Here is a 13,715-nt window from a genome sequence, read left to right as displayed (position 1 = left end):
GGCTTAGAGCTTCAATTTGAATGAGTACTACTTTCTAATAATTGGAAATGCCTAATTTTAAAAAGTGGCTTAAAAATTACGTATGTACATCAAACTGTAAAGGCATTTGTTTCTTTGTGGGGAGAGGACGGATGTTCATCCACTTCTTACGTTCAAAAGACATCGCTCTCATTGCACGACGTTCTTTGGTCCACCTAAAAAAGATGGAGGTCAGAAAAAAACAACACACCGGCAAAAAAAAAACAAAACATACAAGGATAGGCACAGCATGCCCAAAGGACCAGAGATTTCTTTTTACCCCTTCTAAGAGATGCCTTATGGGTCTACAGTTTCACTTTCTCTTGACATTTATCAACATTCACTATGAATTCTAAACAATGAAAGTGGTAAAACAAAGAAAACACCACTTACGAAATATCAGCTACTATATCCTAAAAGCCTCTTCCCTTTCGCTTTGTTATCACATCTAATTATTGACTTTTCCAAGTCCTGGTCTCCTTTCTGACACACATGGCTGTATCCTGTGGAGTGCAGGGACTAACAGGCAGCCACACATACTTACGAGTGCTGTGCTTTGGCACTGCAGTACTTCCTGTTCTTGTCTGGTTCAATGACTTGGCCATTTCTCAGACACTGAGCACATACAAACTTTATCTCCATATTAAGTAATCCAGGCATTATCTGATTGCCAAGTACCTTAAACAATGAAAGACCAATTACAATAGAAACTACTTTTCTAAAAACAGCATATTAAATTGCCATGCATTTTGTACCATCATAGCTTAGTTGTCTAGCTCTATGACTTGACAAATAAATATACGGTGATAACTAATCTAAACTGTCTCACATCCACAAAAGAATCTGATAAAAACCGATTATAGAAACCCGCCACAACTGGCAAAAAAACAAAACAAAAAGCTAGTTTGGAGCCTGGCAGTGGTGGCTCACTCCTTTAATCCCAGAACTTGGCAGGCAGAGGCAGGTGGAGCTGAGTTTGAGGCCGAGGCCAGCCTGGTCTACAGAGTGAGTTCTAGGATAGCCAGTAGAGAAATCCTGTCTCTGTGTAGCTTTGGAGCCTATCCTGGCACTCGCTCTAGAGACCAGGCTGACCTCAAACACACAGAGATCCGCCTGCCTCTGCCTCCGGAGTGCTGGGATTAAAGGCGTGCGCCATCAACGCCCAGCCGAGAAATCCTTGAAAAACAAAATAGAAAATAAGCAAAAACAAAAACACTAGTTTTGGCTGGGCGTTGGTGGTGCACGCCTTTAATCCCATCACTTGGGAGGCAGAGGCAGGTGGATCTCTGTGAGTTCGAGACCAGCCTGGTCTACAAGAGCTAGTTCCAGGACAGCCTCCAAAGCAATACAGAGAAACCCTGTCTTGAAAAACAAAAAAAACAAAACAAAACAAAAAAACCACTAGTTTTGGAACTGACTACAAAACTGAATGGCTTTTGGGTGGGTTGAGGAGAATGATGGATTAATAAGTCAAACCAAGTAGAACACAAAACTCCAAAACAGAGCCCATCTTGCTTATCCAAGAATTGCCAAAGCCCAAGACCCGTATTTTCTCACGTAAGCTTAAAAAGCAAAAACAAAACAACAGTCTCCTATGTCATTAGCAGATATTACAGGATGCCTTTTTTTTATGGTAATCAAAAATGCAAATATTTTTTCACAGAAGAGTCACCCAACTGAACAAGCATTAAGAAAAGGATTACAAACATGAACCTGAACCTACTATCGACCCAGCACCAACCAGGTGACTCCAGAAAGACATCCAACTCACAAGGACATGAGGGAGAGATAATACCTGAGCTCCAGGCATGCTTGCTTCCAAACTTCTCCAGTATTGTTGGGATTCTTGAGCAATAACATCATGGGAGATACCTAGAGAGTGTACAAGTTTCTCTTAAGAACATGACATAGTAAGCCACCCATCTGGTGTCAGTCAGACTAAAAGAACCCTAATTCCCCAGTTCTCAGGCAACCTGATCCATCAATGTACACAGCATCACATTTTTTGAAACAGAATATTTACAAGCACAGTTCCTTTTGCTTTCTGAGGAATCTCCCTCCCCGCCCCCTTCTTAAAATCCATGCTGCATGTACATATCAATAATTAACTGCCAAAGTAGGTAAACTCATAAAAAAATTATAGTAGCCTAAGCCAGTCCTATAATCTCAGCTACTCAGGAAGCTGAGGTAGGAGGATTACAAATTCAAGGTCAGTGTGGGCTACTGAGTGAGTTTCAGGTTAGCCTGGTAAACATAAAAGAGGACTGGAAATGAAGGTTCCTGTAGAGAACTTGCCTAGAGTGCACACAGCCCTAAGTTCAACCCCAAAACTGGACTTGAAGGATGGAACTTCATGCTTACTTTTTGTTTGCTTGTTTTTCCCAGACAGGGTTTTCCCTGTGTAACAGCACACTTACATTTTTTATTACAAGTCATTTATTTGTGTCTCTGCACACAAGTGGAGATCAGAGGACTAGGTGCAGGAGTCAGTTCTCACCTTTCAACACATAGAATCCAAGGATCCAACTCAGGTTATCAGGCTTGGTAACAAGTTGTCTTTGCCCACTGTTATCAAATGAGCTGGCTGAGAAGGCTGGTTCTCCTTACTATTGTTCTGTCACTCCCTGACTTCTCATACAGAGACAGTAAACAAACCAACACAGACCCACCTCTTTCATTTTGCATTATCCAGACTTTCAATTCAATAAGACTATGGGCATAGAAGCACTCATCTTCCCTTAAGCAGCCATAACGGACCTCATGTCGACATAGATCAAGCTGACACTGACTATGAAAAGAACGTATTTTCGAATATTTTACTGTGGTCTCTCTCAAAATGTGGACAAGGCACCTAAGGTAAAAAAGTAATGTTTTAGTACTGCTTTGCCAACTTCGAAAAACTATGCATACATACATACATATATACACACATACAATACAATGTCAAGTTCTCGTCAGAAAAGCCATCTTTCTAAATTAGTGTCAGAAAAAAATTATGCATGCAACTGTTAATGTTTAATTACAGTTTAAACAAGAAAAATATAAATGCATGTCACAAGCTATAAATTATTGTGCTTTTCTATATTAATCAAGTAATTCAGTACTAAACTCTTTGACAAATGGTCAAAAAAAGCATTTTTTTTTTATTTTGCCTTTTCTATTTCATTTATTTAGCATGCGTGTGTGTACATGCTCTATGGCCAGAGGACAACTTGGAAAAAGTTCTGTGTTTTCTACCATGTGGGTCAGGCCATCAGACTTGGTAAAAGCATCTTTGCCTGCTAAGCCATCGCACTATTTCATTGTTTTGATTTTTTGAGGTTGGTTTCTCATTAGGACCAGCTATTCTAGCCTGCTATGTAGGCCAAGCTAGACTCAAATTTGTGATCCTCCTAACTCTGCCCCCTGAGTGCTGAGATTACAGGCATGTGCCATAACAATAAAAGACATTTTAAAATAGTTATTACTTCTCAAAAGAACAGAAAGACAAGAGGAACACCTTCTACTGCCTTTTATTCCTTTTTTTTTTTTTTTTGGGGGGGGGGTAGTATGGTCTCACTATGGAGCCCTAGCTGGCCTGAAGCTCAGAGGTCTACCTGTGATTGCCTCCTCTGTTATGTTAACTGTGTGCATACTTATACCTAGTCTACTACTGCCTTTATTGGATCTAAGAAAATCTATTTTTTGTCACTATAAAAATTAGAAATCACAAACATACTTATTGTCCTCAAATTCATGCTTTGTAACCGGGTGAGAACAAGCAGTGGAATTATCTTTATTTCTTTTACTTATCATTCTAGGTTTATGATCAAAACATTTCTGAAATAGAGAGAAAAGAAGGATTATCACACAAATAAACACAAGTCTGAGTTCTGTGCCCAGAATACTGCCTTAGTTTCAAAATTTACCTCTATAATTTGTGCCAATTGATACTCAGCATGGAACCTTGCTACCACTCACTCTGCTCTGCTTGTATAGCCCAGACTATCCTTGAACTTATAGTAATCCTCCTGTCTCAAACTCCTGAGCACTGGGATTACAGATATGCACCACCAGGCCCAGGTTTTTTCCATTTTTTCATATAATAGTAGTACAGTAGCTACTGGTTGCTAAGTGAATACAATGTGATAGGGTTTGCTGAGCACTTTATACAATGAGGTTTACAAATCAGAAATTTCTACACGTTTTGGTTTTTTTTTTTGTTGGTTTTGTTTCTCCAGACAGAGCTTCTCAGTGTTAACAGCACTGGCTGTCCTGGAACTCACTTTGTAGACCAGACTAGCCTCAAACTCACAAAGATCTGCCTGTCTCTACCTCCCAGGTGCTGAGTCTAAAGGCATGCACTAAAAATCACTTGGTGATTTTTGTTTGCTTGAAAGGTTTCACTGTATAGCCCTAGCTTGCCTACTATGTAGACAAGACCAGCCTAAAATTCATACACATCTACCTGCCTTTGCCTTCCAAGAGTGCTGGGTTAGGGCTGGGGTGGCTCAGTATTTAAAAGCACTGACTGCTCTTTCAGAGATCCTGAGTTCAATTCCCAGCAACCACATACATGGTGGCTCAAAACCATCTAAAATAGGATCTGATGCCTTCTTCTGGCCTGCAGGCATACATGCAGACCACTCATATATAAAATATAAGTAAAATTTAAGACTGCTGGGTTAAATGTGTGTGCCACCATACCTGAACACAATTTGTTTTGGTTTGGTTTTTGTTGAGACAAGAGTCTCACTAAGTAGCCCTGGCTGACTTGGAGCTCACTCTGTAGACCAGGCTGGCCTAGAACCCATAGATATCCATCTGTTTCCACTTCCCAAGTGCCATAGCGCTTGACCACAATTAATAAAAACAAAAGAGTGCTGAGACCTCTATGCATGCTGGGCAAGTGCTCTCCAAAAAGTTAACACTCTCCCTCCGCTATTAGGAAATTTTACAGCAGAATATGAGTCATGGAGAAATCACCTCACAAAGGAATGTAAACTCTCCAAGATGCTCCTGGAGAAGTTTGACCACAGTAAGACTGATCTTTCCATTGCCACCAAAGAAAGCCTCTCGACTGAATGCCCCTTTTCTTTCCAGGGTCCACACATCTATCTCTTCTTGACAATAAGCGAATGTACAGTGGCCAGAATATCGACACTCATCCTCTGCAGCAACATCTGGAAAGGCAGGAGAGTCAGAGACACCTGTTCCAGGGCCAATAAATGGCAAGCACAGTTACAGCATCAATATGAACATCCCTTATAATTCAGAGAGCTTTAAGCAAGGACAGTCATCCCTATGTAGGACGGGTGGGATTTAGTCTTCAAGCCGAAATGTTTTTGACTGCAATCAGAGAAGACTCTTCAATATGTGCACATGCTCCATATCAAGGTTAAAAACCACTTTATGGAGAAAGTGGGACACAAGAAGGTAATGGGGGGCTGGAGAGATGGCTCAGAGGTTAAGAGCACCAACTGCTCTTCCAGAGATCCTGAGTCCAATTCCCAGCAACCACATGGTGGCTCACAACCATCTGTTATGAGATCTGGTGCCCTCTTCTGGTGTGCAGATATACACGGAAGCAGAATGATGTATACATAATAAATAAATTAATTAAAAAAAAGAAGGTAATGGGGATGAATATGACCAAAGCACATGTTACATTATGTATGAAAATGTCATTTTGAACAATGAATACTCTCATAAAAAAAAAAAAATCAGGCTACGAAGATGGCTTAGCAGTTACGAGCACTGACTGTTCTTCCAGAGGACCCAGGTTCCATTCCCAGCACCCACATGGTGGTTCACTCTTCTGTAACTACAGTTACAAGGGAATGGGATGCTCTTCTGAACTCTGTAGGCCCCAAACTTATGTAGTGCACAGACTCAGGAAAAACACTTGGACACATAAAATTAATAAGTAAAATGAAAACTACAAAAAAATAAAATAAAATCATCTTAGTCGTTTTCTTAGTGGCTTTCAAAGCTCATTTAGATGAAGCTTAAACCAAAAGGAGAATGCAAGTCTTCTCAGAAACACATTCTGAGCTTTATTCCAGTGCTGTGATTCTTTGGAGATGAAAAGTTCTCCACTTAAAACCCAATCTAGCTGGGCATTGGTGGCACATGCCTTTGATTCCAGCACTTGGGAGGCAGAGGCAGGCGGATCTCTGTGAGTTCAAGACAAGCCTGGTCTACAAGAGCTAGTTCCAGGACAGCCTCTACAGCCACAGACAAACCCTGTCTCAAAAAACTTCCCCCACAGGTGGGGAAGAAGGAATGGGGGTGAGGGGAGGAAGCGGGAGGGGGGAAATACATGTGAAACAAGCCTGTTCCCTAACTTGAATTAATAATAATAATAATAATAATAATAATAATAAAAAGAGAAAAAATATATGAAATGAAAAACAACAACAACAACAAAAATAAACCTTCCCCCACCTCAGGAAAAAACAAAAAAAACAAACAAAAACCAATCTAGGCCTTGTCTCCACAAACTATAAAATATACACAAAATGTTAAAAAAAAAAAAAAGCAAAAATAGAACTGACCGATTCAAGATACTGTTTTTCTCCTAGCCTAAGCATTTTTAATGACAGGAAGTATTGACACAAATGCAGCCAACAGGTACAGAGGACGAGACTTGGTGGTTAGCATAGAGACTTTCTAAAAGCTGATTAGTCATATAACATACATTAAGTAATTATATTAAATACCTTTACATATATAATATGGTCCTTCATAATTTGTTTTTGTTGGTCTTGGACGTATTTTTTTCCATGATTTATCTTCAACATTTTTTATCCTACCAATTAAAATATCTTTCTTACATTTATGATCTAGATTAGCATGGTAAGTGAAATCCATTAACTTAGGGCCTGAAAAAGACATAAAGAAGATTGTTTATAGGCAGAACAAATACCTTTTTAATTTTATATAGGCAGTTTATAAGCAGTTATGACCAGGTGGACACTGACTACCACAGGTCCCACATCTCAACAGCAGGCAGTGTGTGCCTTTATCAGGAAAGACAGTATCCCACTCATAGCAGCCCTTCCAAGGCACCTTACTAGGGAAGTGATCTGGACAGGAATTCTATTGCTCATAAACGAAATGTAGTCCACAGTTTGAATCACCTTTGGACCACATTGCCTGCTTCTTTCACTGCTTACTTCCTAACATTTCAAAGTAGACAGCCACCAGGGTCAGGGCTGCTTCCACCCACTCACAAGCTCCACAGTTCTCATCCTACAGCCCACTAGTTTGGTGCTGACCTGATTTTACAAAGCAGATCTGGCAAGCTTGTCTCAGCTCGTGTGTTCCTTCGAGCGGGTGCCTAGGAGTCCCTGATGAAAATGGTTTAGCAATCACACTTCCAAATAAGTTTCCAAAATCATTTCTAGGCTGACTTGCAATTCCCAGGAAATTTTCAGAGGGAAACAAACTACCTGGTCCATTCATCTGCAAAAAGAGTAAGAAAACAAAAAAACAAAACAAAACAAAACAAAAACAGGCAACAAATATTGTACTATCACTAAAGAAAGAACTGGACTCCTGCGGAGAGTAGGATGAGGCTGGTACCATTCCTTTCCAGTGTGCTTCTCTATGACAAAAAGTCAGTTTCTGTGTTTTTCTCTTTGAACTCTGGGCCCCTTTAGTGGTTTTCTATGGGCTGCTACTAACACACAACTGGTCTGCTTCCACAGGACATACATCTTACACGCTCTGCTCCTATGTCTCCTTGCTCTGTTAAGACTTCGCTAAAGCTTGCGATATCTGTAATGGTGATTAATTTGCTCCAACAGATCCAGTCACACACTCAAAACATTTATTACTGGATGTTCTGGATGAGTTTTATAATACTATTCCCCACAGCACACAGAAAATTCAAGGGAGACTTTCATTTTCATTCACATAATTCAGTTATTTAAGTACAGGCCTATGTTCAATTTAAGCGATGTATTTATTCACAAAAGAGGAAGTGACACTTACAAGTAAAAGGGAGGAATTACTGTTGTTAAGCGTTGTTCCCTCTCTAGCAGTTGAGGTGGACAGATCTAAAATAATAAAAAGACTTCAACAGACCTTTTCACTCTACATGGAATCAGCACACACGGGCTCTGCAGCTGACAGCGTATGGCTCCCACAGCTTTCCCACCCCAGTCACATGAGCTCTCACTACTGACAAAAGGGGGCTGCAGGACCTTCCTTCTAGAAGTCAAGGGCATAAATAACCCTTAGCCATAATAATTGGAGAAATTATCTATGGCAGGGCCTACTGAGTGGGACTAAGATGACCCTAAGGAAACAATATCCACATTCCAGCTGAGAAAGGTGCCTCCTCTCTGACAATGAGTGGAGGAGGCTGGGGCTGTCTCATCTTAGTCTACCGTTCAGTTATTCCCCTCTGCCATTCTGTATTTCACACTTTCAATCTCTTCCCTCTGCCATTCTGCAATTCATGCTTTCAATCTCTTCACTGTAAATCTCAGAAATGGTAATTTGACTTTTACCCTTTAGCTATTTGACAATATGAGGACTTTTCTCACTATTTACAGCTCAATGGTAGAGCACATTACATATACTTAGTATGTGTAGGCCCTGGATTCCATCTCTAGCACCCCAGAAAAACAAAAGGTTAACTAACAAAAAACCCCAAAAAAGCCCCAAACCAAGTATTCAGCAGCCTACTATTGACCAGACTAAGACATCACTCAGCACTGCATGATAAAATAAGGGCATAGGTGCTGAACTCAACAGATGAAGCCCCAACAAGGTCTAAACCCAGATATGAAGCTAGCTGTAATGTTTTGCCAGTTTACATCCTTTAAGATGGGACAAACTTTTACTGGAGAATACACTGCAAGACATTTACCCCGAAATAGTAAACACCAGCATAGCCAACCGAATCATTCAAGCCTACTTTATGCCTATTTCTTACTCTCAGAATGTCAGCTAAGTCAAGCCAAGTGTGAACCTTAAGGCTCCCTCTTTATAGTTTAGCCACAATGAGAACAATCCAAGAAACTAACACCTAAAAAGCTTTACAAAAATTGCCATATACATTTTCATTTTTAGAAAACTGATTGTAGTTGTTTAAAATTTAGGAGAAAGTCTTACCTCGTTTGGATTCAGTCACTGAAAATGAATTTAAAGAAGAACAAAAGTCTTCCAAGGCTGAGGTCAGAGGTGGATACAACTCTGCAAAGGAGGGTGGAGGAGCATACCTCGCACCAATGGGCAAGGTTCCAAGCAGGGATGTTGTCCTGAAAGGCAAGCTAGGAGCCACACTGGCTGTCGGGAGGGATCCTCTGCCCAGGGTGGAGGGCTGAAGAGAAGAAACCAAGAGATTCATTAACCTCTCATAGGCTTAGCTTCCTTCTTTTACCACCAGCATATCAAAATAAACCCACAAACTGAGGGATTTGCTGCACAAGAGGGCTGGCATCCATTACAACAATCTTAGAGCCATTCTATGCCAAACCACCTTTCTCTGCCCACCACGCTACATCATGCCCTTCCAGGATGAACTGAATCCTCTAAAATCCAATTCACAACTAAAAGATTAATTTTTTTTTTTTTTTTTAGTTTTTATTAAAAGATTAAGTCTTGATTTTTGAGACAGGGTTTCTCTGTGTTACAGCCCTGGCTGTTCTGGAACTTGCTTTGTAGATCAGGCTGGCCTCAAACTCAAGAGATTTACCTGCCCCTGCCTCCTGAGTGCTGGGATTAAAGGTGTGTGCCACCATGCCTGACTGAGACTTTTTTTTTTTTTTTTTTTCCGAGACAGGGTTTCTCTGTGTAGCTTTGGAGGCTGTCCTGGAACTAGCTCTTGTAGACCAGGCTGGTCTCAAACTCACAAAGATCCTCTACCTCTGCCTCCCAAGTGCTGGAATTAAAGGCATGCGCCACCAATGCCTGGCTCTGGCTGAGACTTTTGTTCCTGAAGACAGGGTCTCATGTAAATTGAGTTGGCCTCAAACTCACTGTTACCATAGAAGACCTTGAACTTCCAATCTCCTTACCTCTAGCTCCCAAGTGGCAGGATTACTGATGAGTGCCGCCATTCAGTAATGAGGATGGAACCCAGGACTTCATGTATGCTAGCAAATCATGATCTACATTCTTAGCCCTGAACTCACACTTTTATTTTAAATTTATTTCTAAACTTTTAAAATTTGTTTAAAGGGGGGGGTGGGGCAGTAAGATGGCTCAGAGGTTAAGGCACTTGCTGTCAAACCCAAAATCATGAGTTTGATTTGAGGGCATGCATGGTGGAAGAGAAGGACTGACTCCTGCAAACTGTCTGCTCAACTCCCCCACAAATAACTGTAAAAAGATAGAAAACACGTGTGTGGCATATGCATGTGTGGAGGCCAGATTGATATTAGAATATCCTCAACTGCCTCACCTTATTCTGAGACAGGGCAGCTTCTCCGAAGCTAGAGCTTGTTGTTTCAGCCACGCTGGCCAACAAGCTCCTGTGAACCCCTCGAACCTGCATTCCCTAGCTCCTGGTTACAGGCAGGGACCACCATGCCTACTGCTCATGTGTGTGCCAGGGATCCCAACGCTGGTTCTCCCACTTGCACAGCAACTACTTTACCCAACTAAGTAAACTTACAACTTTAAAAATAAAATTTTTAACGTTTTAAAAAGAGATTTAGTTATTTATATGTGTGAGTGTTTTGCCTGCCAGAAGAATCATCAGGTCCTCTGAACTGGAGTTAGAGGCATTTGTTAGCCACCATGTAGGTGCTAGGGGTCCTTTGGAAGACCCATTTCTCCAGCTTATTCGTGTGTGTGTGTGTGTGTGTGTGTGTGTGTGTGTGTGTGTGTGTGTGTGTGTGTGTACACACACACAAATATGTTATATATGCATTATCTGTTGTGTGTGTATCCGTATATACATATATATGTTTAGTGCGAGAGTGAGTCTATGTGTTATTATATACATATCATCTGATACAGAGTGGGAGAGGAGAGAGAGAGAGGAGAGAGGACAGAGAGAGAGTTTTGAGAAAGGGTCTCATTATGTAGACCTGGCTGGGCTGAAACTACTGATATAAACCAGGTTAGCCTGAAACTCACAGAGACCTTCCTGCTTCTGCCTCACAAGTGTTGGGATCAAAGGCGTGAGCCACCATGCCTTATTTTTTTAAGAGTCTGTGTGTACCCCTGCGTGCATATATGCACATGTGTGTTCCTGAGTATATTTATCTGGGTTTTTTGATGTTGTTTTTAATCTTTTTTTGTTGTTCTTTTTTTTTTATATTTTTTCCCTGAGTATATTTATATATACATGAAGGCAGAAATTACACCTCAAACTCGGGTGTCATTACTGAGGAACTCCCTACCTTGTCTTTTGGGACCTGGGGCTCACCAATGAGGCTATACTAGCTGGCCAGTGAGTCCCAGGAATCTGAAGTGTCCACTTGCAGCTCTGGGATTACAAACTGGTGCTACCACACCTGGCTGTTTTACACTGGTGCAGGGATCAAACGAGTCCTTATGCTTTTACAGCAAGCACTTTACTCACTGAGCCATCCCTTGAGCCTTCAAATACCTATTCTCTATCCGAATGTTATGCTTAACTTTTCCATTCCAGAAATATTAATCAACTTGTAGACAGCACGCTCCTTTCTTTTATTTCAGCAATGACCATGTTATCCAGGTATCTGTTATCTCCTCAATAGAAGCTAAGAAAATGTCAAGGTAAAAACGTGTAAGTGGCCAGTTGGTGGTGGCACACCTTTAATCCCAGCACTAGGGAGGCAGAGGCAGGCGAATCTCTGTGAGTTTGAAACCAACTGGTCTACAAGAGCTAGTACCAGGACAGCCTCCAAAGCCACAGAGAAACCCCTGTCTCGCAAAACCAAAAAAAAAAAAAAAAAAAAAAAAAGTAAGCAAAAGTGAATCCAAGATGCAATACAAGTTATCTACAACATTACATTACACTTTAAACAGGAGGTAACTATGTCCTTGAGAAGACAAAGTAGGGCAGGAGAGATGGCTTGCCTTGTAAGCATAAGGACATGAGTTCAATCCCTAGAACCTTTATTAAAAAGGTATAAAAATAAAAATTTTAAAAGAGAGAGGAGAAACTAAACTGCGCAAGAGAGATAGCTCAGCAGTTAAGATCACTTCTCTTCCAAAAGACCAGAGTTCTGTTTCCAGCACCCACATGGGGTGGTTCACAACTACCTGTAACTCTAGCTCCACAGGATCTGATACCCTCTTTGGGCCTCCACAGGTACCTGCACACATGTCACAAACACACCTCTCTCTGTCTCTGTCTCTCTGTCTCTCTGTCTCTCTCTCTCTCTCACACACACACACACACACACACCAGCACCACCACCACACACCTTTTTTTTTTTAAAGGGAAAGCTAAACAGTAAAACTCACCATGATACCATCATTTGTTTCTGGTGCTGAATCAAGGAGATCATCTATGTCATCCCCAAGGATAATATCTCCATCATCAACAAAGGCATCTGGCAGCGTGAAGGGGATCTTCCCTCCATTTGCAAACATTGTGGATGGCAGTGGGCTCTCATCCACTTGCAGTTGCAAAACAGAAGTTACAGGCATACCAGAAACTGAGGTTAGCTCACTCCCAATGTCATGAGAAAAACTGGATGTAGGAAGGGAGACAACCGGAAGTGCTTCTTGCTTTGGGGTTAATAAATCTGTAACATACATAGAAATTTATTCTCTCCAATCCACTGTATTTACAAAATAGGAGTGTTAATGGCCAATAACAGAGGGTGTGAAGGCTAGGTGAAAATATGAAAGCAGTCAGTCTCACTTTCATCACACGGCAATCTTGTTTGACAATACTATATAATATACAGTTTAAAACTGGCAAACTAGCAGGCATATTTCATAGGGTTAAGATGAAAAGTAAAGGGGCTGGAGAGACTGCTCAGAGGTTAAGAGCATTAACTGTTCCTCCAGAGGTCCTGAGATCAATTCCCAGCAACCACATGGTTGCTCACAACCATCTATAATGAGATCTTGTGCCCTCTTGTGGCCTGCAGGCATACATGCAGGCAGAATACTGTATGCATAATAAATAAATAAATCTTTAAAAAAAAAAGATGAAAAGTAAAAACATACCTGGTTCAATATCTTCCACAGAATAGTTCACAGCCTGGAAATTAAACCAATAGTGATCATGTTTTCAGGATTCTAAACACTAAAGCAGTCTGTAAAACTCAAAAGAGTGATGCCGATTTGCAAAGACATTTGACAAAGATACAACAAATCAAAACAACATTCAAACCACTTATCTTCTACTCTTTTTGTTTGCTGTTTTGAGACAAGATCTCTTTATATACCCCTGGCTGGCCTGGAACTCACAGATATCTGCCTGCCTCTGCTGCATTATCAGACCTGGCTTTTTACTTTCTATTAAAGACAGATCTCTGTTGTCCCTGCTTGCATCACACTGCTGGGATCACAGTTGTGCATGGCCACACTGGGAAACACTGTATACTTCTAGCAGACACACATTTCTCAAAGGATATTTAGAGGGGAATAAGGACTAAGCTGGTCACTGTTCACCAGCTCCTCACAATGGCTAGTACCATCCCAACAAGACTTTAAAGTTGGAGGGGGAGGGGGAGGGTGGAGGGAGGGAGATAGGGAGAGAGAAGAGAGAGAACGTGCACTAGGGTTTTACTATGTAGTACTGGCTGGCCTGGAAT

At 41.1% G+C, this 13,715-nt stretch overlaps 1 protein-coding gene across 4 annotated transcripts in view; it reads right to left on the bottom strand.

Moving 5' to 3' along the window:
- Positions 1-13,715, bottom strand: part of Zc3h7a (zinc finger CCCH-type containing 7A) — a 41,487-nt gene that overhangs the window by 8,811 nt on the left and 18,961 nt on the right. For 3 of the 4 annotated variants that reach the window (XM_027424778.2, XM_027424779.2, XM_027424780.2), the window contains exons 8-19: positions 13,126-13,159; positions 12,412-12,695; positions 9,124-9,331; positions 7,996-8,060; positions 7,278-7,464; positions 6,720-6,881; positions 4,984-5,180; positions 3,737-3,837; positions 2,688-2,869; positions 1,814-1,890; positions 563-696; positions 89-194 (exon numbers count right to left, since the gene is read on the bottom strand). In XM_027424778.2, the coding sequence (XP_027280579.1) occupies positions 89-194; positions 563-696; positions 1,814-1,890; positions 2,688-2,869; positions 3,737-3,837; positions 4,984-5,180; positions 6,720-6,881; positions 7,278-7,464; positions 7,996-8,060; positions 9,124-9,331; positions 12,412-12,695; positions 13,126-13,159 (1,737 nt within the window). The remainder of the gene's footprint in view (positions 1-88; positions 195-562; positions 697-1,813; positions 1,891-2,687; positions 2,870-3,736; positions 3,838-4,983; positions 5,181-6,719; positions 6,882-7,277; positions 7,465-7,995; positions 8,061-9,123; positions 9,332-12,411; positions 12,696-13,125; positions 13,160-13,715) is intronic. The other variant, XM_035447493.1, reaches the window with a different exon arrangement.

Source organism: Cricetulus griseus, chromosome 7 (genome assembly GCF_003668045.3).
Source record: "Cricetulus griseus strain 17A/GY chromosome 7, alternate assembly CriGri-PICRH-1.0, whole genome shotgun sequence".
In the NCBI taxonomy this organism is placed as follows: Eukaryota; Metazoa; Chordata; class Mammalia; order Rodentia; family Cricetidae; genus Cricetulus; species Cricetulus griseus.
This window is presented reverse-complemented; position numbering and strand designations above follow the sequence as displayed.